The following is a 26,923-nucleotide window of genomic DNA, read 5'->3' on the forward strand; positions in this document are numbered from 1 at the left end:
TATATTCCCAGTATTTCTTCATTTCATCGCATGTCCACCACATGTGGAAAAAATTACCTTCTTTAGTTTTACACTTCCAGCAAAACTTATTCCCTGTCTTGTACATTTTCCCTAGCTTTGCTGGGGTAATGTACCACCTGTACATCATCTTTTCTAAATTTTCCCTCAGTGTTACACATGCCGTGAATTTAGCTTTAACTGTATGGGCCTTTGTTGGCAAGGTGATGTCTCTGCTTTTTAAGATGCTGTCTAGGTTTGTCATTGCTTTTCTCCCAAGAAGCAGGCGTATTTTAATTTCATGACTGCGCCCTAGTCCAGACTAACTATTTGCATGCACACGAACTTCACCCCCCAAAAATGGCTAACTTCAATTTCTAAAAGCAGGTATCTTGAAGGGGAGGGGGGGACGACAATCACGAAACTGGAAAGCTCTCCACTTACTTTAAATTGCCATCACAAGTAATGCAATGATCTTTGATTACCTTTCTGAAATACTACAAAAGAAAACATTTTCGCGCGCAAACATTTCGAACAATCTTGTGAATGTTAGTGTTAAAATGTAAAGTCTCTGAAAAGTTCTGATTTCAGGCATTTCCTTTTGCAAATTTTGTCACTGATTCCTTCAGGTGTGTTCCTTCCTTCCCAGGATAAGTTCTCCAAGCCAGCTGGTGTCTGTGGCAACATTGTTGTAAGTTTTATAAGCCCGACTGAGAAATGGATAACTCAAACTGGGAATACAAACTGACACCACAAAATCCAACTTTGTATGATATAAAACACTTCTCCAGAAAAGGGTCTTTTTTTAAAAAAATGGACCTTTCCTTTCTTTAGTTGTTAAGTTATTTCGGTCGTTGAGGCAGGGCTGGCCCAATGCATTTTGGCACTACCACCACCACCACAAGGGAAGAAGGGGTGACTGAAGATCTACACCAGGAATAAAGGGCAGTACAGTTATACTCGGCCTTGGTCCAGTATACCTGAAGGAGCGGCTCCACCTCCATTGTTCTGCCCAGACACTGAGGTCCAGCTCTGAGGGCCTTCTGGCGGTTCCCTTGCTGTGAAAAGTGTCAGGGAACAAGGCAGAGGGCCTTCTCGGTAGTGGCACCCGCCCTGTGGAACGCCCTCCCACCAGATGTCAACGAGAAAAATAACTACCAAACTTTTGGAAGACATCTGAAGGCAGACCTGTTTAGGGAAGCTTTTAATGTTTAATAAGTTATTGTATTTTAGTGTTTTGTTGGAAGCCGCCCAGAGTGGCTGGGCCAGATGGGTGGGGTATAAATTTTTTATTATTATTATTATTATTATTATTATTATTATTATTACATTGGGAATAAGGGTGGGAAAAGACCAGCAGCAGCTCCTCTTGGCCAAAAGGCCAATGGTGCGTGCGGGGGTGGGGGTGGAGAGAGCTTCCAAAGAGGAGGTGGATCTAGCCTCCATTGAATGTGCCACAGACTGTGTGGATGTCTCTATGGTTGTGGCAGTAACTGCCAGCAGTTGGCGATAATTTCCTTACAGCCCAGATCTGTTGTCTCTGTGGATCCAGCTGCCCAAGAGCTCCCTTTGCTGACCCTGCAATTAAGGCAACTGGGACGCAGGTGGCGCTGTGGGTTAAAGCCTCAGCGCCTAGGACTTGCCGATCGAAAGGTCGGCGGTTCGAATCCCTGCGGCGGGGTGCGCTCCCGCTGCTCGGTCCCAGCGCCTGCCAACCTAGCAGTTCGAAAGCACCTCCGGGTGCAAGTAGATAAATAGGGACCGCTTACCAGCGGGAAGGTAAACGGCGTTTCCGTGTGCGGCTCTGGCTCTGGCTCTGGCTCTGGCCAGAGCAGCGATGTCACGCTGGCCACGTGACCCGGAAGTGTCTCCGGACAGCGCTGGCCCCTGGCCTCTTAAGTGAGATGGGCGCACAACCCCAGAGTCTGTCAAGACTGGCCCGTACGGGCAGGGGTACCTTTACCTTTAATTAAGGCAACCACTCAAAGTTGTCCACACCACTCTTCCCTTAAATTACAGTTTACCTGTCTCCAGTGTTTTGCTATCATTAGCTCTTAGGAAGAATGAAAGCTTTCGAAATGTGTTTTTGTTAGGAATAGTACTCCTGCTTTAGTCCTCCAGCTATTGTATTGTATTGTTTTATATACTGTGGCTTGTCGTTGTTTTATTGATTATGGTTTAGATATTATTTATTGTAACTGTTGAGTGGATTTCTGTTTAACTTTTATATGTTGATATTATTTTATACTATCCTAATGATTGTTACTTTTTTATGTAGGTTGCCTATTTTAAAGTTATGTTTTATTATCACATTTTTGTGTTGCATTAGATTGTTACGAGATGTACATTTTTTGTTTCTTCAGCTTGTAAACCGCCTTGAGTATTGTAAGTTAGAAAGACGGTATACAAATTAAAAATTATGATGATTAAACATGGCTTGTGTAAATCTATTTTGCATGTGTATTCCTGGTCTAAATGTCAGGCTTCAAAAAGGGGTGCACTGTTAATGGGATCCCCTCCACAGTGTCCACCAGCTCCCAGGCTGCAAAGGCACAGTGAGGATACCCAGGGAGTAGGGGTGTCACCAGGATTTTTGTTGGGGGGGGGATCATCAGGACTTTGTGGTGGGGGGCAAAACCGCTGTGATTGGTCAGTTAAGTATTTCTATTGTTTTACTTGATGGGGGTGCAGCTGCCCCTCTTTGCCCCCCCCCTTGGCTATGCACATGCCAAGGAGAGAGGAAGGGAGGGGTACTGCAGGGCACATGATCTCCCTCCCCACCACCCCAGCAAGCCAGGTGCCCTTGGAGGAAGTGAGCAGCGATAGCTGAGCTGCTTATATGGCCGGGCATCGGTGCCTTCATTCCCCCATGACAAGAGTGTCAACCAGGCCCTGCAACCGTGGGTGCCCAGGGCCGTGGGTGCCATGCAGTGTGCATGGCCCTTGCACCAAAATTTGTGGATGCCTAGCCCCTTCATCTCCTGCCAACCTAGCAATTCGAAAGCACATCAAAGTGCAAGTAGATAAATAGGTACCACTCCGGTGGGAAGGTAAACAGTGTTTTTGTGCGCTGCTCTGGTTCGCCAGAAGCATCTTAGTCATGCTGGCCACATGACCCGGCCAATAAAGCAAGATGAGCGCCGCAACCCCAGAGTCAGCCATGACTGGACCTAATGGTCAGGGGTCCCTTTACCTTTAGCTCCTTCATGGGGAATTTTGTGGGTGTTCAGGCACCCAAGTCCCCAGGGAGTTAGCACCTATGCCCCGTGGGCTGAGGCAGCAGGGGTGCTTGGGAGAGCCTGAGGGCGCAATTGGCATGCGAAGGGGCTTGCTCATCTACTTCTTAAACTTTCACCTTGAAATAGAAGCACGTTTTAATGACACAAGCTTCCATGGAGCAGGGGCCCACTTTGTCAGCATGTTCTGACAGTTGATAAATCTCTGCATATATAATAAAATTCCCCACAACAGCCAGTGTGGTGAGCCAGTGTAGTGTTGGACTAGGACCTGGGAGAGAGAGACCCGGGTTCAAATTTGCTCAGCCCCAGGGAAGCTTCCTGGGTGAACTTGGGCCTGTCACTCACTTCCCAGCCCAAACTACCTCACAAGGTTGCCGTGATGATAAAATGGGGAGGAGCAGGAGAAGGACTATGTCTGCCGCCTTGAGTTTCTCGGTGGAAAGGTAATTTAGTACAGTATGTAATGAAATAAATAGAGAAATGCCTGAGGGAGATTGTCTACGTATGAGATCAGAGGCCAATGAAAGCAAATGGAGACGATTCCTTGGGAACTAAGCAGTTTGCTTTACTTCTTAAGCCCATTCCTTGTAATTGCTACTTATGCTATTTTAAAGATCCTTTCCCATTCATTATCTATCATTTCAATTCATTATACAGTGGTACCTCAGGTTAAGTACTTAATTCGTACCAGAGGTCCGTAGTCAACCTGAAACTGTTCTTAACCTGAAGCACCACTTTAGCTAATGGGGCCTCCTGCCGCCGGCGCCATGCCGCCGGAGCACGATTTCTGTTCTCATCCTGAAGCAAAGTTCTTAACCTGAAGCACTATTTCTGGGTTAGCAGAGTCTGTAACCTGAAGCGTATGTAACCTGAAGCATATGTAACCCGAGGTACCACTGTATATCATTTTATCATTTGAAAAACAAACCAAAAGCCTTTCTTTTGGGAATTATAGGGACAGAACTACCGAAACTGTATAGAAACTTATTCATGTACAGCGGCAAGAATGTTACTTGACAAAAAATGGAAAGAAGCAGAAGTCCCAGCAAAGGAAGAATGGATACAAAAACTTACAGAATATGCAGAAATGGGGAAACTTACTAGAAGAATAAGAAATCAAGATAACAAACTTCTTTATATAAAAGAATGGAAATGGTTTATTAAATATTTACAGATAAATTGTAAGCAGATAACAACATGGGCAGGATTATCGGCAGTTTGAAAGTAGATGAATAAGTGAGCAAATTAAGTTAACTTGGATATGTAGAAGATATCAAAAATAAATTTAAGGAACCGCAGAGAGAGGGGGAAGGAAGTCAAGTTCTGAAATGTTCAAACGACTGTAAAATTAGTGAAATGTATAAATCTGAAAAGTATAAATAAAATATAATAATAATAATAATAATAATAATAATAATAATTGGTACTCATGCTGTGGATTTACTACTAACAAGCTGCGTGGGGAGGCTTATTTGCTGGTAAAGTAAAATAAAACACCGCCAGCCTCAGCTGATTGACTAGGCTGGCCTCGGAGCTGCTTTCTCTCCGGGTTCGTGGCACCGCGCGCCCGGCCGGGTGCAACGACCTCGCGCCCCCGCTCGCTTTGGTCTGCCCGCTTCCCACGCCCCTTCGCGGCGTCCGCGGGGCGGATCTGAGCGGGAGCGAGGGCGGCGCGGAGGCCGCCGGTTGGAGGAGGCTGGAGGAGGAGGAGGAGGAGCCCGGGAGGGGGGGAGTGTCGCCTGCCTGGGGCCCCCGCCGCGTCGCGGGCGTCTCGGTGTCCCTGCGCAAAGCAGCAGGCGCGGCCGGAGGGAGGTGCGTGCGCCTTTGCGCGTGGCGGCGCCCGAGGCTGAGGCGCGAGACCCCGGGCAGGCGGGGACCTCCAAGCGGCCGGACTGAAGCTCGGACGTCGGGCAAGCGGGAGCTGGAGGGGCTCGGCTGGGTGTCAGGTGGGTCCCGCGAGCTGTTCGCCCCGGCGGGGCGCGAGCAGAACCGGCTTTTGGAGAGGCTCTGTCCGTCACCAACCGTCCTGCTTTGGGGACGAAGCGTCTCCAAGGTCCCTCTTGGAATGGGCAGCGTTTAGTGGGGAATCCAGGCTGAAGCGGAGTCCCCTTTCCCCCAAAGCGAAGGACATTTTGTTTTCTCGTTATTGCGCAAGGAAGTCAAAGCGTTGCTGCGACATGCTGTGCGTTTCCGTGGCTGTCGAGGGCTACCGGTGGCCACGGTGGCTGGTTGGAGGGCTGTGCGCTCCGCCTCCTCCACAGCTGGAGGCGCACGGGCAGCTGTGCGTCTGAATACCAGTTGCTGGAAACCGCGGGAAGGGTCTCTCGGGTTCGGATCCTGTTCGCTGGTTTCCCATAATGGGCATCTGGTTGGCCACGGTGAGAACAGTGGGTTAGGTGGGCCATTGGCCTGATCCTGGACACTCTTCTTAGGGGGTCCAGTTAACGATTTTTCACCGGCCCGGGGGCATATTTCTCTGGTTCCGCGATAATATCTCCTACTACCTCCCCATCCCGTTTGAATGAAGAGAAGCCGGAGAACTGGCTCCTCGACCTTTCTGGTAAACTGGGACCTTGGGGGTGAATTACTATGGCAAATACGTGGCAAGAGGGAGACGCGCCCCGTGGCAAAGGGAACCGCAGCCTCAAAAAGGGTGGAGAAGCCCAGAGTATGTTTTGCCTGCATGTGTGATTCAGAGCATCATTAACAGAGCAATCCAGCAAGTAAAGTCCTATAGAGGCACAGGGAGTATATTTTCTAGACAAAATAACTTAACTGCTGCAGTTGTATGGTTGAACATGCTTTCCACTATGTATGTGGAATCCTTTGGAAATGTAAATAAGTCTGAGATCACTTGCTTTGTCACAGCCAGCAGCATGTGTAAGGTGGTTTTAAGCCTACATATTTAGCTTTAACCAGTGGTGTCCAAACTTTTTTCAAAGAGGGCCAGATCCAAAGGGCCAACCAAAGTTGTTGACTTTTTTTTTAGGATTGAGGTTGTTGAGCTTTTTTTATGATTGAAGTTTTTAGGGCCGGTGGTCCGGATTAGACCCCCAGAACAGACTTTGAACATGCCTGCTTTAAGCTGTGGTCCTACTTCCTGGGAGTAAGAGCCTTTTAATTCAGTGGGATTTACTTCTGGCCCGGCATGCACAGAATTGGACTGTATGTCAACGATTGAGCAAGTTTAAGCCGACCTGTTGGAGTGTACATATGAAGGCTCATTGCACAGGTTAAAACTTCCATCTGAGACCTGCAAGACTGGAAGAAATTCCAAAGGTTATTAGGTGACAGGTACTGTGATGTGTCTAAGAACATAAAAAAAAATTACCTTCTGCTGAGTCAGGCCGTTGTCTATAATGCTAGGAATTCTACCTTGATTGGCAGCAGCTCTCTGAAACCTTGCACATTCGTTTTCCCCAACCCTGCTTCCTGAGATTCTTTGACTAGAGAGCCGCAGGCTTGGCATATGCCATGGTACTGAAGGAGGAAATTCCTCAGTTGAAGTGCCATAGCCAAAATAGGTGCTCTTTGCTTTTATTTATTTATTTCTGTTGCAATATCTATATACTGCCGCCTTTGATGGCAAAGCTCTCCCACAATGGTTTACATAAACATTCAAAACCATAAAATATAACTGAAAGCAAACCATTAAAAAAAACAAAACGGCAACCTAGGAACAGTACATGGCTGAGCTGAGCAATTCAGATAAAACAGTTTAAAACAAAAAACCAGCAGCAGTTTACACAATTAAGTAGTTAGACCAGTACTTCAGTTAAAACTAGATTTTATTTCATGGGAAGGTGGCATGCAGAGCCGGCCCTCACCTGTAAAAATCTTCATGCAGGGGTTTATGGCACACCTGAGCAGCAGCTGGAAGGCATGTGGGTTTGGATATGGCATAGAGCCATGCTTGCAATTCCACCTGTCTCTTGGAACTGCATGGCTCCGCATCTCAATAGATCACAGCAAAACCACCCCAGGATATAGGGACCTGAATATGTGGTGTAATATACATAAGAATGTCCCTGTCATATCCCTTGGGCTTGACTAGTGTCACACTTGCTTAAATGGTTGTTGGGCTACAACTCCCGTCATCCCTGACCACTGGTCCTGCTGGCTAGGCACGATGGGAGTTGTAGTTCAACAACAGCTGGAGACCCAAATTTAAGAAACATTGTTAAGCTCATGCAAGAACTTCTGCTGGCACAGTGGGGCTTTCTCTCCTCTTCTCTTCTCCCCCTGTGCTCCTCTAAATTGTCTTGAGGTGTGTGTGTGCCCTGAGACACCCCCCAAAAAAACAACAACAACAGCACACAGGGCTAATAGTGAGGAGAATATTGTATGGCAAGCTGAAAAAGCTTCTGTTGATGGAATGATTGCCATAGCACTACACCAATTTCCTCCACTCAAATTCATAGATACCTCCTACTGGAAGGGGACATGGCTTAGTGGTAGAAGACGTGTTTTGCACACAGAAGGTGTTGGGTAAAGAGAGAAAACTGCAAAAGCTTTTGGGAGATGCATAGGTGGTGGTGGTCAGCTTGTATGAACAGGAGCCTCGTTGCAATCATTTTGGAAGCAGAACATCTTTTTGCAAAATTCAGTGCTAGCAACACAAGTCAAAACAGGATGCTGACAAATTAGTAGTTAAGAAACTGCCTTATATGAAGCCATACCATCACTTCAGCTGTACTTTCAGATGCCAGGGATTAAATCAAGGACCTTTTGCACACTAAGTGTGTGCTCTTTGCTGCAGAGCAGTTCTCCTGTGTGCCTGTACGCTTATCCAGTTGGGTTGAATGACATGTTCAGAAGGTTGCACCCCTTTCCCCTGTGGTCCCTACTGTGGATTAGCACCCCCAGTTCCTTTTTATTGAAGAAAACGATGAGCATTCTAACCCTGGAACTCCAGGGAACTTCTGGTATGACCCATAAACTGACTGGGAGGGGTCTTCAGTTCAGAGAACCACAGATGGAAAATGCACATCTTGCAAGAGAGTATTTTTAGAATAATTGAGCCAGAAGACAAATCCTATAGAAGAGTGGTAGCTTCAGGTTTTGAGGGGCCCTTGAGCAAGTTGTTCCTGAGTGGAGCCACCTGGTAGTTGCTGCCAGTACCCATTCATTTGTCCTCTTCCTTTGTGTCAATTCAACACAGCAAGCCAGAGGAAGAGGGCAAGCTGAGTGGAGGTGGTTGCTGCTGCTGCTGTTACTACTTCTTCTGTCTGTCTGTCACTGCCTATTCACTCAATGAGGGCAGGGGAACGGGCAGCAAGAAGGAGCAACAGCAGCAGGATGGAATACCTTGGGAATGACAGTGAAACCTTGGCTCAGGCATGAGCCTCTGAGGGAGTCCAGCAGTTCCAGCCCTTGCTGCCTGCCCTGCTGTGAAAGAAGGACCAAAGGCACTCTGAATGTTTAGCCTGGAGGAAAGAAGATTAGGAGGGCAAGATTAGGCTGTTTCATTCAGAAATATTTTAAATGATTTCAGAAAGAAGAGAGGGAACAGCCATTCCCTATGTGAACAGCAGCAATGACCATGAATCCCAAGGAGGTTGATTTGAGTTCAGTTCAGAACAGATTTCCTAGAGAAACTGTTGTCTTGCTTGGCCTTTTTTTCAAGGAGGGGGCAGTCAGAGAAAGGCTGAACAGACATGTGTTGGGTAGTCAACAGCACACCTTGTTGTACTGTTTTAGAACCAGTTCAAGGTTGTTTTTTATTGTGATCACGCTCACAAATTTGTTGTAAAGTAACTATACAAGCGGGACGCAGGTGGCACTGTGGGTTAAACCACAGAGTCTAGGACTTGACAATCAGAAGGTCGGCGGTTCAAATCCCTGCGACAGGGTGAGCTCCCGTTGCTTGGTCCCAGCTCCTGCCAACCTAGCAGTTCAAAAGCATGTCAAAGTGCAAGTAGATAAATAGGTACCACTCCGGTGGGAAGGTAAACGGCGTTTCCGTGCGCTGCTCTGGTTCGCCAGAAGCGGCTTAGTCATGCTGGTCACATGACCCGGAAGCTGTACACCGGCTCCCTCAGTCACTAAAGCGAGATGAGCACCGCAACCCCAGAGTCCGTCATGACTGGACCTAATGGTCAGGGGCCCCTTTACCTTTACCTAACTGTATGAGCTAATCCCGGGTCTGTTTCTTCAGAAGTCAGCCCCACTGAATTAAATGAGAGTTGCTAACAAGTAAGGGTACAATCCTCTAGTATGGGAGTAAACGCCAGTGAAATCAATGGGACTTTGGAGTAGTCACTCTTTAAATGTGCCCAAGGTTGCAGGCTTAATCTCCAGCTGCCCTGTCCTGTGGCAGGCCTTTACAACTCCTTCCTGGAATCTGGGCTTTGAACAGGATGCACCTTGATCAAACAATTCAGTCCAGACCAGCAAACACAGAAATAAAGCCAGCCAAACACATTTCTGCTCTGCATCCAGATCTCTGTGCGAGATGCCCTTGAGAACTGTGCAGAGACCAGGTGCAGTTGTGTGACTTCTGCATATGTGGATGTGGGGGGAGTGTTTAGAAATCCTGCAGCCATTGGAAGTCTGTGAATCAAGAACAGATGCCCATTTCCTAATTCTGCAACACACATGTTGGTTTCAAGGCAGTTTCATGTTCCTCTGGTTTCCAACATGAACATGTGTTTTTGAACACCTGGCAAGTATTTTGTTGTTCTCAAATACACTTGCCATATGAACATAGGGAGCTGCCTTAGACCATTAGTTCTGACTAGCTCAGAACTGCTCACTCCAACACTCATAATTCATTCACACGAAACGTTCTTCCGTATGATTTGGAGTGCCTCTCTGCATTATACGTTCCATAGTGCCTTGTACATCTCCGCTTAAAGGAGCTCCAATAGCAGACTTGGGGAAGACCCCAGTACCTTGGACAGAAAAGTAGTGGACTGGACTAGGCAAGCTAAGAGTCTGACACCAAGCTATAGAGAACTGCCCAATGTAGGAGCCATATAGGAGAGAGGGAGACCTGGGCAATCCATTGAGAGGAACACTCCTGCCCTTATTTGATGGGCCTGCTTTTTGGAAGGACAACATGACTGCCACACTGCCGATTTAATTCTGCTGTGTGGAGCTGCAGGGGAATATTGGGTGTATTCCATGCCACATTCACGGTTGTTACGAAATAGTGGTGCGATTGCAGATACCTGGCTTGTGCTGTGCATGGACTGATCATGTGCTCTAGATTCCTTTGGAACGAATGTGGGTTCTGATCTGAGACAGACAAGCTGGTGTGGGGCAGCATGTTCTCTAAAACGTTGCTCTTATCTGATAAGATTTGTCTCTCTGCTACCAAGCTTGATTTAAGCTGACTGACAGAACCCAAAGGGTGCTCATCAATGGTTCCTCTTCATCCTGGAGAAGAGTGACTAGTGGGGTGCCACAGGGTTCTGTCTTGGGCCCGGTCTTATTCAACATCTTTATCAACGACTTGGATGATGGACTCAAGGGCATCCTGATCAAATTTGCAGATGACACCAAACTGGGAGGGGTGGCTAACACCCCAGAGGACAGGATCACACTTCAAAACGACCTTGACAGATTAGAGAACTGGGCCAAAACAAACAAGATGAATTTTAACAGGGAGAAATGTAAAGTATTGCACTTGGGCAAAAAAAATGAGAGGCAAAAATATAAGATGGGTGACACCTGGCTTGAGAGCAGTACATGTGAAAAGGATCTAGGAGTCTTGGTTGACCACAAACTTGACATGAGCCAACAGTGTTACGCGGCAGCTAAAAAAGCCAATGCAATTCTGGGCTGCATCAATAGGAGTATAGCATCTAGATCAAGGGAAGTAATAGTGCCACTGTATTCTGCTCTGGTCAGACCTCACCTGGAGTACTGTGTCCAGTTCTGGGCACCACAGTTCAAGAAGGACACTGACAAACTGGAATGTGTCCAGAGGAGGGCAACCAAAATGGTCAAAGGCCTGGAAACGATGCCTTATGAGGAACGGCTAAGGGAGCTGGGCATGTTTAGCCTGGAGAAGAGGAGGTTAAGGGGTGATATGATAGCCATGTTCAAATATATAAAAGGATGTCACATAGAGGAGGGAGAAAGGTTGTTTTCTGCTGCTCCAGAGAAGCGGACACGGAGCAATGGTTCCAAACTACAAGAAAGAAGATTCCACCTAAACATTAGGAAGAACTTCCTGACAGTAAGAGCTGTTTGACAGTGGAATTTGCTGCCAAGGAGTGTGGTGGAGTCTCCTTCTTTGGAGGTCTTTAAGCAGAGGCTTGACAACCATATGTCAGGAGTGCTCTGATGGTGTTTCCTGCTTGGCAGGGGGTTGGACTCGATGGCCCTTGTGGTCTCTTCCAACTCTATGATTCTATGATTCTATAACAGCCTGGCCAGAGATGGTAAAACAAGTTATTGCTTTCAGCTACTGGAGGGCACTTAATAGCCATCAGGCCGTTCCTCTGCCTCTAACTGGCTAAACTTTCATCAACAACTTTTTCTTCCAACTCACAGAGCTCTATAGTGGGGTAGGAGAACTGAAAAAAAATTAATGCCTGCCAACCAATGCACCCCTTTGGTTTCATGTACTACCAAATGGGCACATTGGTTGGCAGATGAGAAACATATTTGCATTATTTTCAGCTCTCCTACCCCCCTACTTGGTAGTCAGACTCCCAATTGCCGTAGTCTCCTTCCTCCACACACACATATATTTTCTCATATTATTTTCCTTCCATGAAAATTCATTATTTACTCCCATCCTCTTGTAGCTATTGTCTGCTGACCCCTTTAGTCCTGTCTCCTCATTTCTGTCTAGTTCTGAGAGAATCACCTTTTTGTCTCTGATAATACTCCTGTCTCTCTTCCTTCTTGGGAGTTTCTACATGCATGTTGACCACCCAGCCTGGTACCCCCAGATTCTCTTTCCACACAACTTCCTTCAGCAGCTACCTTTGGTCAAATTCTCTCCGCATTGTGACCCTCTTGACCTTGTGGAAAGGAAAGGTTGCTCCAGACAATCTTTTTATTGAGCATTCAACCCAATTTACTTACACTGGTGTTGTATGATGTCAGCTCTATCAAACATTCACCCAAATCTGTTTGCACAAAGGTCTTCCCATCTGTCAGTCATGAGCACACACTTTTTAGTCCATTTTGCCATCAATTTCCTAACTGCACGAAGCCTGTGTGTTTGCTGTTCTTTTTTACAAGTGGATTTGTTGTGACAGTGCTTTAATCCACTTCAATTATGCAAATCTAAATTTCCAGTATACGTCTGACTCTTTCCTGCTAAACAGTAGCGGTCTGGAGGCAACTTCCTTCCACCTCTCCATCAGCCTTCTCATCTCTCTTATTCAGTCACCAAGATAGTTCTGGAAGCTTTTGCCTCTTATCCTCTCCTTCCTCTCTCCTTCCTTTCCTTTCCCCCTTCCTTCAGTTTTGCAGCCTCCTCTGCCCTTCACTCCTTCGCTCCTCCCTCTCTTAGCTCCCTTCATCCCACTGATCCTAAGCCCAAGCTCACTTCTACAGTATACAGTATTTCACTTCATCTGCTCCTGTTCGTGCGCAGCTCAGGAAGTCTCCTGACCCTTGCCAGCTGCTCTCGACACTGCAGGTTTGTTTTCTATGCATTTTAACACAGCTGATTCTTGCTAACCAAAATTACTGTTCTTCGCCATTTTTAGGTCTTCCCACCCAAACTCCGCGTTTTGGATATTAAGAAATAACCTGTTTTCCTTCTCTCCACCCATTTTGCACCAGATTTTCCTCCTTTACATTTTAGAGGCTCTTTTCTTGCCTGGTCTTCTTAATCTCATTAGTCTTACAGATCCCTCTTGTCTTGCCTGATTCCCCTTTTACTTCTTTCTGCCAACGTTTAGAACCTGTCGTCCAACTGGATGTCACCAGCTATCTTACCTATATTCTCTGTGTGGGGGTCATCAGTGTATGTTCCCACCTTTGAAAGTTTCGCCTGTCACTTGCTGCTTAGATTGTTCTGGGTACATAAACCCCCTGAGGGAAATCTAGTGACGCTTATCCCTTTGGCATACTGTACTTGCAATTCCTTTAGATAACACGGCTGATCCCCTCCTAAGCTGCCACATAGTTGTGCTACTTGTGCTTCCTATATCATGCATTTTACACCATGTGCAGCCGCTTAATCCTTATGGTGTTATGACGCGCTGGTCAAGCCTAACTTTGTTCCATATACCAGAGACTGAACTTCTTCCCCACCATCACCACTTGGTCCATGCAGTGAATTGTCAGCCCAGTAGTGGGCACTCCCACCCTGTTCTTAAAATGGGAATATATGTGCCATAGCAAAGGATATAACCAAATGTTCCTGCCTTGCAATTCACAAAAATTGCAGATCCATGGGACTGTCTAGGACCGGCTCCATATCTGTGGCTGCATCAATCAATGAGTGGGACAGAAGCTGCAGTCCTTCAGAGCTTGAGACTATGAGTCATTTGCAATATTGCCTGTGGCAGAGTAAACTGGAGAGACTGGGCTGTGTGTAATGGACCCTATAATGCTCTCAACCCAGGCAGCAGTTCAGTGCCCTTTGCTATATGGCTTTGAGACCAAAAATACTTCGTCTGCTACCCCTAGTGTAGCAGTTCTCAAACCTTTTTTCCCCTTTCTTTTTTGGCAAACCACTTGACAATTTACTGGGCCTTGACTGACTCCTGGATAGGTCAGTTAATCCTGGATAGCTCAGTTGGTGTGGTGCTGATAATGCCAAGGTTGCAGGTTTGATCCCCTTATGGGACAGCTACATATTCCTGCATTGCAAGGGGTTGGACTAGATGATCCTTAGGGTCCCTTCTAATTCTGTGGCAGGAAGGTAAACGGTGTTTCCGTGCGCTCTGGCTTCTGTCACGGTGTCCTGTTGCGCCAGAAGCAGTTTAGTCCTGCTGGCCCACATGACCCGGAAAGCTGTCTGTGGACAAACGCCGGCTCCCTTGCCCTGAAGCAAGATGAGCGCCGCAACCCCATAGTCGCCTTTGACTGGATTTAACTGTCCAGGGGTCCTTTACCTTTTCTTTACAATTCTATGATTCTATGACTATTTAATAAACTTTTATTCAATGTCAAGATCATGGTCAAAGCTAGTGTCACTTCAGAAAAATCAAGTGCAGGGCCAAGTGCAGATATTATTTCCTCCAAACACATGATTCTGGTGAATTTGTAGGGGGCTCCCCACCCCCAACTCTGTTCTGTTCCCCCCCCCCCCCGCTCTCCACACACACCCATATACGTTCGTCTTCTTGCAGGTGTTGCTGAGGCCCAATGGAGGACTCCACCCGCCTGGGCTACTGTATTGTGGCTGGCAGCTTTGTGGCCTTCCAATTCTTCTTCTCCGCTGTCAGCCCACAGTTATCTTTGTCGCTGAGTTCCAGATATTCCACCCTTCCATCAGTCAAGCAGAACGAATGGAATTCCAGGTACAGTGGTAGCTCGGGTTACAAACACCTCAGGTTACAGACTCTGCTAACCTGGAAGTAGTACCCCAGGTTAAGAACTTTACCTCAGGATGAGAACAGAAATGGCGTGCCAGCGGCGCACCGGCAGCGGGAGGCCCCATTAGCTAAAGTGGTACCTCAGGTTAAGAACGGACCACCAGAATGAATTACTGTATTTTTCGCTCTATAAGACACACCAGACCATAAGACACACCTAGTTTTTGGAGGAGTAAAACAAGGGGGGGGGGGAATTTCTGAATCCCAGAAGCCAGAACAGCGAGAGGAATCGCTGTGCAGAGACCCCTCTCGCTGTTCTGGCTCCTGGGATAGCTGTGCAGCCTGCATTCGCTCCATAAGATGCACACACATTTCCCCTTACTTTTTAGGAGGGAAAAAGTGTGTCTTATAGAGCGAAAAATATGTTACGTTTGTAACCAGAGGTACCACTGTATAGTACCTTTAAGTGGTCAGGGAGGGGGGACGTGGAGAATCTTGCAGCTCTCTCTCACACTCTCAGCTAGTTCAGTGGAAGAACCGCTCCCCGCTTAGCATGTGAGAAGCCTTGGAGCATTGCTTGCTTTGCAGGAAAGAGATGAGAATGTGTACATGAATGCACATGCGCAGGGAGGGGGGAGAATATCTGCATGACACAGGCACTGCAGTCATGGGGTAACCCTGTCTTATCCTCCTCCCTAGATGTGTGTCCACCCTCCATGCTGTGATAGTCGGCCTCTTCTGCCTCTGCATCCTTTGGTTTGACGATGCTGTAAATGCCAACCCTATCTGGTAAGAAGGAAAGGCCCTCTTGGCTTGCTCGCACGCTTCCTCTGATCACTTTGCTGTCCAGGCTTGCATGTGCAGATTCGTCAAGTCTGCCCTCCCCAGAGAGAGAGAGAGAGAGAGGGGAGGAAGAACTGGTGCATGTGAGCTTGATGGGACACATTGTGCTAGGAAGGCATGAAGGGTTGTTTTGTGTCGGGGAAGAATAGCCCCTTGTGTTTCTTGAGATTTAGGATTGCGGGAGGGGGCGGGCACAGCTTCTGGGCCAGAGCTGGCAGTGGGCCTAAAGAGGTGTTTATGTTGTTGCCCAAGCCATATCCCCCTGCTCCCTTCCTCCCTCCCACTCTGCTTGCAATGCGCATATCCATGCCTTTCTTTCACTTAGCCTTACATTGCTCCTGAGCAGAGCTGGCTAAGTGAGTCCCTAAAGCTCAGCAGGCATTTTGGTCTGCACCCTGCTATTTCTGTTCCTTTCTTACCAACACATCTGTGACCCTGACTAGTCGACTTCACCCTCTTGGAGCACGCAACCCACTGTCAGCTTATGTTCAATCCGGCTTAGATTCACCAGCTGCATGTGGGATATTAGCTGTGTACATCTTTGTGGTAATATAAGGCTGTATTCAGACCAGCCCTCAGCCTGAGGGTTGTGCGACCACAGTCACCGGCATCAGGGTTGTCAGTGATTGAGGAAAGACCAGGTTTTGCTCCCACCTTGTTACAACTTCTCTCTCTCTCTCTCTCTCTCTCTCTTTTAATAATTTTTTTATTAGATTTTCCACAATGATAACACAAACCACAAAGCAAAATGATACACAAAAACAGAAAAAGAAAAAAAAAAGGAACAATAAACAGATAAACAATAACAACAAACTTAATTCTTCACAAATCCAACCTTTTAAACATCTTGGTTGACTTCCTCAAATCCCTCCCTTCTGAGTTTCCTTGTAATTAAAAGTAACAGCTTTCCAATATCATTATTAAACTAAAACAATTTCCAATTATAGTCCATCTTATTCACTTTTCTTAACATTCTAAATCCCATTTATTTAATTATAACTTAGTTTAATCCTAGGCCTATTTGTTTCTTTCAAGTAATTTCTAATTTTTTATATTACAATATTTATTCAAATAGTCCGTCAATTTCCTCCACTTCTCTCTTTTTTTGTTCTTTCTCCCACAGAAGCAGCTAGCTCCTATTGTCTAGTTCACATCAATCCTTACGGTCAGTTGTAATCTGTGAGGGAAAATCTTAAAGACCCATGGGTGTGTTTTATGCAGTTTCAACAACATATCTAAAAACATAAACAGCATATCTAAAAACATAAAGCCTTAAAAACTTCACTAAACAGGGCTGCCTTCAGATGTTTTCTAAAAGTCAGATAGTTGTTTATTTCCTTGACATCTGATGGGAGGGCATTCCACAGGGCGGGCACCACCACCGAGAAGGCCCTCTGCCTGGTTCCCTGTAACCTCACTTCTCGCAGTGAGGGAACCACCAGAAGGCCCTTGGAGCTGGATCTCAGTGTTGAGGATAAAGTCACCCCTAACAATCTTACACTTTCCATGGGAAGTCACCTATGTCCTGCTGGTCTTGATTGTGGACTTCGCACAATATTGGTTACACACACACACACACACACAGAGAGAGAGAGAGAGAGAGAGAGAGATGCTGTTGCTGTTTATGGAACAGGGAGCATTCCTCAGTACCAGGAAAAATATTGAAGGTAGCTACACAACATTCATTCTTATTTGAATGAAATTTCTGAGGTGGTACCTGCACATTTTGCCTCATAACTTTCTTCATGGGGGGGGATAGGATTAGAGACTTACTTGATTCTTAAAAAATGAAAGCTCAGAGTCTGGGGCACCAGTGAAGCCTTTTTAGGCACAAGTTGGCAACCCTTGGTATCGAGGGTTATAGGTTACCCATCCCAGCTAGTTGTTTGTCATCACTTAGTCTGAACCAAACATGTAAAATACAAAAGCATGGCAAGAAAGAAAGAAAGTCCTGAAGTTGTTTCATGGTGATGGAGCAAAGCAAGGGCCTCGCGTCTTTTTTCTGCACGCAGACGGTATGAATGACTGCTGATCTGGATACACCCATAGTGCATTGTAGCGGACAGTCCATTTTTGCCCAGCCTCTCTTACTGAGTCAGGGAGGTCTTTTCCATCTAACACCATGTGGTGCTTCTTGCATGTGAGAAAGAAGGAAACTGGCACCTATTGAAGTACGGTAGATTCATCTCCCAGAAGCAGATCTTACCATTCTCCCACTCTTCCATCCTTTGCAGGGGAGACCCGTGGCTCGTCAAGCTGAACATAGCTGTCACGTGTGGATACTTGCTGTATGGTAAGTATCATGGCCCCCATTTCATTGGGCAGGCTAGAAAGGCCAAGGCTGGTAGCAGAAGTTTTCTGGGGAAGCTTGCCATTCCCCTCACCACAGCCACAGTTTGCCTTTCTATTCCTTGGCCTGCTGCCATCAGATGCCACTGGGGATATCTCGCCCTGACCCAAGACCCATTAAAGTGAACAGGAAAGGTGCTTCTGTACTGAGGCATTCCCAGTGGATTGGGCCCCAAAGAATCACCCTAAAACAAAACATAGGAGCTTGTGCTTCCCCACTTCCCATCTCATAGTGAAGGGGAAGTTTGGACTTCCCAGAAAGAAGAAGATACCTTTGCAGCTGAGGCTGTGTAGGAAAAAACATACTGGTGTGTGTTATCTGCTGCCCTGTTTGCTTGTTTTATGTTTCTTATTTTGTTGCTTTGCTGTTTATCTAATGTTTTTATTTATTGTGGTTATCTATAACTTCACTGTAAGTCATTTTGAGCAGCTTTTAGGTGCAAAAGTGGAATAAAAGGTGTCTAAATGTTTTTTTTTAAGTACACAATCACTTGTGGTGTACAGCATCTTTTTTGCTGCCAGTTGGTGAATTTCATCCAGCAATTTAGTTCTGTGAGAAGTGAATTTGAAGCCCTGCTTCTTCTGCCAGGGAGTCTCTTGCAGCCTCCATCAATTCACTCTCACTCTTCTCAGTTACCCATTGCTAAAGTTTTTATTTACTTACTTACTTGCATTCATATCCTTCTTCCCAAGGTGGCAAACATGCAGTTCCCAAGTGATCTCTCCTCCAGGAAGTGAATGATGGCCTCATGTGCCTTCAGACAAAACTCTGGAAATCACAAGTTATGTCAATCCAATAACACACAAAAATGGTCATATAGCACAGAGTTCCTCTGAATTCCATTGCAGACCCAATCCACACTTCCCAGACCAGATCAGAATGCAACAGTCTTTCTGATTTGCACTTCTCTGAGTTTTGCAATTCAGTCCTTACCTAGAAACATGCCACGGCATATTAAAAATGTGTCTTTTAGGATAACATATATTTAGAAATGTGTATATTGAGATAAAATATGTATTTAACCCAATAACATTTTCAAACACTTTAATGGGAAGGTTTTTGATGTCTGACGTTTTATTATGTTTTTATAATCTGCTAGAAGCCATCCAGAGTGGCTGGGGAAACCCAGCCAGATGGGTGGGGTATAAATAATAATAATTTATAACTTTATAAATAACCAAAATTATCCAAATCTGGTATAATAATAATAATAATAATAATAATAATAATAATAATAATAGAGACATTTGGTGGATGCAGTGGGAATGGGTTTGTTAGCCAATGAAAACAAAAACAAAAAAAACCCAATATGTTGTTTATGGAGTTCTGAGAGGCTTAATTAGCGGAAATTCACATTCCGGTTTTTGTCAAGGTCATTAAAGAAAAGGGAAAACTGCTAGAAAACTGTGGTCCAGGCAGAGGAGAATACAGTGGGGAGGATGCAAAGTTCTGGGTGAAGAAAGCTCATCCCAAATACTGGGATTCACGCTTAGTTCTGGAAGAAGGCTGAAACACCCTCTGTATTTCAAAGGATTATTATGATGTGATGGGGACTATATAAGGTTTCTAGGTTTCCTCAGCGGTAGGTAATATGTGAGGGGGGAGGGAGAGAGGTAAATGTCTCAATATAAAGATAGTGTAATGGGTTTTTTTTTAAAAAAATGGTTGTATTGCTGGATGCTACTGAGTAGCTGACATTGGGGCCCAGAATGCCAACACTCTACTATACCACTGCTGGCAGATGGACATAAAGCTACTAGCTGGTCAGTTCAAATCCCTGCAATGGGGTGAGCTCCCGCTGCTCTGTCCCAGCTCCTGCCAACCTAGCAGTTCGAAAGCACACCAGTGCAAGCAGATAAATAGGTACCACTGTGATGGGAAGGTAAATGGCATTTCTGTACGCTCTGGCTTCCATCACGGTGTCCCGTTGTGCCAGAAGTGGTTTAGTCCTGCTGGCCACATGACCCAGAAAGCTGTCTGTGGACAAACACTGACTCCCTCAGCCTGAAAAGTGAGATGAACGCCACAACCCCATAGTCACCTTTGACTGGACTTAACCGTCCAGGGGTCCTTTACCTTTTTAACCTTTTTTCCTACCCCATTTAAATCTTCCCCTTTTAAATCTCTGCCTGCAGATTGGCTGTTAAAAGAAGAATCACGGGGTCAGGGGTGGAAATATGTCGGCCTTGCTCTGTTACATGCTTGAACCTTGTATCCCGCCTGCTCATCTCCCAGTAAACCTTCCTTGTGCGTATGTTGTGTTGTGTTCTGAATTCTAGATCTGTTGCTGCTAGTGCGGTACTGGAGGACATTGGGAGATTCGCTTTTCGTTTGCCACCACTTGGCAGCACTATACGCTTATGGATACGTGTTGGTTAGTTCCAGAGTCCTTTAGCTATTGGGGAGGAGGGAGGGGGAGAGGTCTCCTCTTATTCTTCATTCTTGTTCCTTTTTCTAAAAGGGAAAAAAAAAAAACCCATTCTTCATCAATCCCTTTGCTTCACTCCGCTCTTCTACAGCTTTCAGTGTTGCATCGTTCCTTCCCAACCCACAGAAACCGGCTGTCATCAGGGCAAAAAAGGACATGGTCGGAAATCTGGACCAGGGAAAATAAAGAGAATTAGAATAGCACAGGCTGAAATCCCCCCCCCCCCCCGCTTCCAATGATCGGTTGGCTGAGAAATATAACTTCCATATGTCTGAGAACTCCTGATTTACTTTTCATTTCCATGCTCCAGGAACTTTTAAAAGGGTTTTTTTTAAGAGAGAGAGACAGAGAGCGTGTGCCATGGGGAGCAACCATAAGCATGATTACTCAGAAATAAGTCCCGTGAAGTTAAATGGGATTGGCCCGCTAATTTGTGTGTTTAGGATTGCAGCCTAAAAAGGTGTTGTATGGAAATGAAGTATAAAGTATAAAGACAGTCCCTGCCTCCAGGTTCACAGTCTAGAACAGGAGCGATAAACCTGTGGCCCTCCAGACGTCGCTGAACTACAACTCCCATAATTCCTGACCTTCAGACAAGCTGGGTGGGACTAAGGGCAACAGGAGTCCATCAACATCTGGAGGACTACAAGTTATTCATCCTTGATTGAGAAGAACAAGATATGCTAGGAAGGGAGAAGGACAGACATTGTGGAGACATAATGAGAAGTAGCATTGGTATGTCACATTAAAGAGGAGGGGGAATGTAAAAGTTTTTTATCTCGGTTTAACTTTTTATTCCATCACTAAGCTCTTTGTGAAATGGTGGAATTATTTTCCCCTTGTCAGAAATAACCACCACCACCAAAGTTAATTTATTAATCAGCTTCCCAAGCACAGTCTTAAGGTGATTTACACATGAAATAATGAAAAACTCAAAAACAACAAGCACATTTAAAACAAGACTAGAAGTCTTAACGCTCGTGGGGAAGTCCTGTTAATTCAGCTGATAAAGCCAGAACAGAAATATCTTCAACTGTTTCCGGAAAGTGCAGACACTGGGCACCTGTCGTATCTCGTATGAGGAGGTGGAGAGTCCTGTTCAAGAGGAATCCATGTGTGCTTCTAAGTTGTGTTTGTCCTGCTCAGCCATTGATTGATTTAGCAACCTTGGAGGAAGTAGTGTTTCCTCAAGACTCCTTACCTCATCTGCAGAATAGCCATTATAACATAGGCTGCCTTCTACATAGGCATTTATTTACATGCTGCTTATATGCCAAAATGGCTTCTAAGCACTTTGCAACTATAAAATCAGTCCATAATTAAATGCACAATAACATAGAAACATTCTTACTTAAAATATACAGTAGAACAAACAATTAGAAAGCATAAAATTAAAACCGTTAAAAGCAGTTTAAAAAAAGCAATCACATGTTGGATTCAAGGGAATGTTTACCTGGCTAGAAATTGATAAGGAAATGTTGGCATCACATTGAGCCTTGAGGTTAACATAACAGCAATCCTTTGCACACTTACATGGAAGCAACTCCTGTGAATTCAGTGGAAAGAAGAGTCCACCATCTCATGGATGAGGTTATGCTGCAATCTTGTCGTACTTGGTAGCTAGTCCTGCTAAATGAAATGGAGATTTTTCACAATCAATAGCAGAGTTTGTGTTACTAGTAAATGGGTTTAGAGGGTGGTCAAGCCGCAACACCATTTACCCCAGATTAATATAACTTCAGCCTACATCTGAGGACTCCTGCCTCCACTGCTGATTACCTTGCCCTTTCTGGCTCTTTCTCTTTCCTGAAAGCATTAACTCTTGAATCCCCTGTGGTCATTCTCCTTGTAACAGCCTAGCCTGCTTCTTCATAGCAAATGGAGTCAGCTAGAGCAATACTTCTGCTGCAACAGATTTCCCTAAAATTCTCAATTCATTTCAAGGGGAATTGAACAGGTAAATGACCCATCAGATTCTGCCTGCCTTTTGACATGCAATTAGGCATTTGTAAGGGACTTGCTAGGGACGTGGGTGGCGCTGTGGGTTAAACCACAGAACCTAGGACTTGCCGATCAGAAGGTCGGCAGTTCGAATCCCCGCGACGGAGTGAGCTCCCGTTGCTCAGTCCCTGCTCCTGCCAACCTAGCAGTTTGAAAGCACGTCAAAGTGCAAGTAGATAAAGAGGTACCACTCCGGCGGGAAGGTAAATGGCATTTCTGTGCGCTGCTCTGGTTCGCCAGAAGCGGCTTAGTCATGCTGGCCACATGACCTGGAAGCTGTACGCTGGCTCCCTCGGCCAATAAAGCGAGATGAGCACCGCAACCCCAGAGTCGGTCACGACTGGACCTAATGGTCAGGGGTCCCTTTACCTTTACCTTTAAGGGACTTGCTTGGATGGGTTTGCAACCCAGCCCAGTAAAGTTGCTTACGTATTGCATGCTAGTCGTGTTGCTGAACTGGTTCAGTTCACGTATTTGGAACAGAAAACAAAGAAGCGGGTATTGCAGGCCAGCTTTTATTGGTATAGATATACACAGGTTAGGCAAGGTCCTGTTGGATGGACAGACATTAAAATTGTTTTGCATCATTCAGGATGGAAAAGCCCAGCGACCAAGGCATGGGTGGCACCAAGGAGTCTGGCTGTACTGGTATTCTGCTCTGCTGCTCTCTAACACTTTCTCTGCTTGGCTGCCTGGCTGTTGAGAGAAAGGGAGGTACCTGAGAGCTGCCTGAATCTTCTGGCACTGGAAAAAGTGAGGCCTTTGGCACTGTCTTGGGGAACAGTGAGGCCAGCATCTCAAGGTTTCTCTTTCTGTCCCCACAGAGCCGTGGGGTGCTGCCCTACTTTGCCAATTTCCGTCTCCTCTCGGAGCTCTCCACACCCTTCGTGAATCTGCGGTGAGTTTTCTGATGGAGTAAGTCAAGGGTTTTTATGGTTTCAGGAGCTTCTTCACATACCTGTGATATCCATTCGATAATATGGGTCTGCATATCCTTTTCATAGCAAAAGAAACAGGCTTGTGGAAAGCAGCTGTTCTCCAGGCCCCTCACAAGGAGCCACAGTAAAGCCCCCCACTTCCTAAATGGCCTCAGCCCAGTATACCTGAAGGAGCGTCTCCACCACCATTGTTCAGCCCGGACGCTGAGGTCCAGTTCTGAGGGCCTTCTGGTGGTTTCCTCCATGCGAGAAGTGAAGTTACAGGCCGAGGGCTTTCTCGGTAGTGGTGCCCGCCCTGTGGAACACCCTTCCATCAGATGTCAAGGAAATAAACAACTACCTGACTTTTAGAAGACATCTGAAGGCAGCCCTATTTAGAGAAGTTTTTAATGCTTGATGTTTTATTGTGTTTTTAATATTCTGTTGGGAGCTGCCCAGAGTGGCTGGGGGATAAATAATAATAATAATAATTATTATTATTACTATTATTATTATTATTATTCCACAGTCAACATCTTAAGTCCTTTGGGTGGCCACCACTAAGGAAGCTCAGCTCACTCCTGATCCCTTAATCCTAGAGGAATTACCATAGGTGGCCCTGTGTTCCACCAACAAGTAAAGCTTAATGGGGGATGCAGAGGGCACCCCCCTTGAATTCGTAGCACTGACCCCATTCAAAGCTTACTTCTCAAGAAACTGCTACATCGTTCTATCTGGGAGAACTATGGCTGATTTAATGCTGCTGAATTCTTGGTTCCCCATACCTCACTAGAGGTCTGGAATAAGCCTGTGGATGACTTGTGGTTTTGCTTTCTTCAAAGAGGTGGAAGGAAGGGGAGGCATCTTCCAGGGCAGCCCCCCGTGTGGTTTTTTATATATATATACATTTGACACAGTACTTTTGCCTTACCTCAGATGGTTCCTGGATGCAGTTGGCTGGCCACGCTCTTCCTGGGTCGTCTTGGCCAATGGCCTGGCCATGATGGTGGTCTTCTTTGTGGTTCGGATTGCCGTCATCCCCAGCTATTACATGCAAGTCTACTCCTGGTATGGGACTCCTGAGTATGAGCGCCTGGGCCTGGGTGTACAGCTGGCCTGGATCGGGCCCAGCCTAGCCTTGGAAGTACTCAATATGGTCTGGATGTATCGCATCACCCGGGGCTTCTACCGAGCCGTCTGCCGGTCCGTGTCTCACAAGGCAGCATGAGGATGTTGAGAACGGGGCAGTACTTGGTCAGGAACACAGAGACTCTCAAGTACTTCTAGACCATGCTGGATACTCCCCCTTCTAATACCCTTAGAAGCCAGTAGCCATAGGAACTGCTTCTGACCATCCCCTTGGCCCAGGCAGACAACCCTGGATCCACACAACTGGAGCATTTGTTTGTTTTTTCTTCCATCATCTTGGCCACCCTGAACAGAATGAGCAACTGGAGAACAACATCCATCTCAGTTTTGGGGATGGACTCTCTGGGCATCTAACATGGTTTGAAATGTATAGTTTAAACTCTCTTTGTGTGTGAAGCAAGCACAGGAATATCCTTTGGCTCACATGGGTGGGTGTTGAGCAAAGAGAGATATAGCTGGATCAACAGTTGTCTGGTCTTTGTGGCTTCAGGCTTAGACTGTGACAGTGTGTCTAAACAGCTCATTGCCTTGTTTCAGCTACATGTCTATCAGTTGGAAGGAAAAATATGCACCATTGCCTCCAGGGTAGAGGGGCCTGGTTTTCTGTTGGAGGGATACTTTAGAGGAAGAGAGAAGGGACGAATGGAAACCGTTCTGCCACTTTGGCCAATGGCTCTTTGTTCTTTTATAGAAGTATGTTGGGAGAATGAAATAGGCTGAATGCATAGAGGAGGAAACTGTGTCAAGCAAGGCACTGAAAATGAAGGATTGTCCATGCTTGGACGGCAGTAGTAAATACTGGAAGACAGTGTTTGGAAAAAGGTGTTTCCACTCTACCAGGTTGGTGTGGAACTTGACATTCCTTCATACCAGGGTCCTCAGAATGCCGTCCTCAGCAAAACAAGGCTTCATAACTCTCTTCACTTGGGCATAACCATGACACTACTCTTGGCTGTGCTCGCTTTTGTTCTGAGAGCTTGAAAGTAAAGAGGTTGACACAAAAAGGCCTGAGCAGAACTAGTTCAAAGCAAACTGTGAGGTTGTTGGGGGCGGGCGGGGCCGACCCAGTTTCCTTTCACGAGAACTACTCCAACAGGTGTGTTGGCTGCCATTCTGAACCCAGGCATCTCTCCTTGAGACAGCATCCTTCTTCAGAGGAAAATTGCATCATTCCAGCACAATACTGCAATATTCTGTTGTACGTCAGTCGTAATATTGAGTGCAGCAGTGTGGATTATCGCTTCCTAAAAGTCACTGATAATGTCATGTGTCACATGTGAACATAAGAAGAGCTTGCTGGATCAGGCTCATGCTCCCTCCCCCCAAAAAAACACACGCATTGTGTGCATGACAAACTGTGACAGCAAGGCCCCAGCTGTGGAGATCTGGTGTTGTGAGTGTCACATTGCTGCTGAACGTGGGAAATAGATGTGTCCCATTCCTCTGTGGTTACTCATAGTGAAATTAAGATGCAACTGTGAGAATGGCCCAGGTGGATTTCTGTGTGGTTTGTATCTTTGATTCACCTTAAGGACCAACAGTAGAAGAACAGTTGCTTCTCTCCCACCCCTCTGCACACACATTCTGATGATACAGTGCTTACAACAAGTTGTCTGGGGTTTAGCATTCTGTTTGCAAGGTTCATTGCACTGATGCTATTACAGTGGTGCCCCGCAAGACGAATGCCTCACAAGACGAAAAACTCGCTAGACAAAAGGGTTTTCCGTTTTTCAAGGTGCTTCGCAAGACGAATTTCCCTATGGGCTTGCTTCGCAAGACGAAAACGTCTTGCGAGTTTGCTTCCTTTTTCGTAAAACCGTTAATACCCGGGGAATCCACGCTCCGCAAAACAAAAAAATCGCAAGACGAAGCAACTTGCGGAACTAATTAATTTCGTCTTGTGAGACACCACTGTACTTCCTTACTTGTTCTCTTATGCTGAATCTTTCCCTGCCCCCCCACCCACAGCACTAATCACAACAGAGTTATTCCATCTCTAAGGCTGAGGGGGGAACCCAGGAAGTTTACCTGTGCTAAACCAGCTGAAATGGAGCCCCCATTAATTTCCGTGGGTTTGCACAGGAGCCTTTTCTTGGGAACTCTGCTTCTAAGGTTGCGCTGGACCAAATATACCAGCACCAGGTGCTTAACGTCTTTGGGTAGACTTCAATAAGAATTTATATGCTCTGGGTCAACCTCTACCATTCCTCTACCTGGCTGCTAGGAGAGCAAGCTAATTTTTAAGAAGCTTGTGAAAGCATTGTTCCCAAATCTGTGCCTTAAAATGCTTCTCCAAGCACTCAACATCACCCTGGAAAAGTACCCTCCAGTTTGTGGTAAGGGTACAGCTGCTGGCATACATCATTTCACTATGAACAAATTTATGCCACAAATACAAGCAGTGGAAATTCTGTTGTTGATTTTCTCTGTTGTTCAGATGGTTTAATCCTCAACTATGCAGCATTTTTTAATTTTCTAACCTCCATTTATTAACTGGAATCAGTGAACATTAATATAATAAATAAGATTAATTTATTAAATTTTGG

General features: G+C 45.9%; 1 protein-coding gene across 2 annotated transcripts; it reads left to right on the plus strand.

The window, feature by feature from the left end:
- The first annotated feature begins 4,998 nt into the window (after positions 1-4,998).
- On the plus strand, positions 4,999-25,829 carry LOC307206479 (TLC domain-containing protein 4-like). 2 transcript variants are annotated; one of them, XM_079959795.1, is made up of 7 exons: positions 4,999-5,182; positions 14,504-14,674; positions 15,389-15,478; positions 17,767-17,825; positions 20,162-20,256; positions 23,136-23,209; positions 24,165-25,829. In XM_079959795.1, the coding sequence occupies exons 2-7, from the start codon at positions 14,520-14,522 to the stop codon at positions 24,454-24,456; spliced, it is 765 nt and encodes a 254-aa protein (XP_079815921.1). In that variant the 5' UTR covers positions 4,999-5,182; positions 14,504-14,519; the 3' UTR covers positions 24,457-25,829. The 2 variants fall into 2 exon arrangements, with proteins under 2 accessions (XP_079815921.1, XP_079815922.1); XM_079959796.1 differs by lacking the exon at positions 4,999-5,182 and adding an exon at positions 12,765-12,840.
- Positions 25,830-26,923: the final 1,094 nt, after the last annotated feature.

This window comes from Podarcis cretensis (genome assembly GCF_951804945.1).
Source record: "Podarcis cretensis genome assembly, chromosome: 17".
NCBI lineage: Eukaryota > Metazoa > Chordata > Lepidosauria > Squamata > Lacertidae > Podarcis > Podarcis cretensis.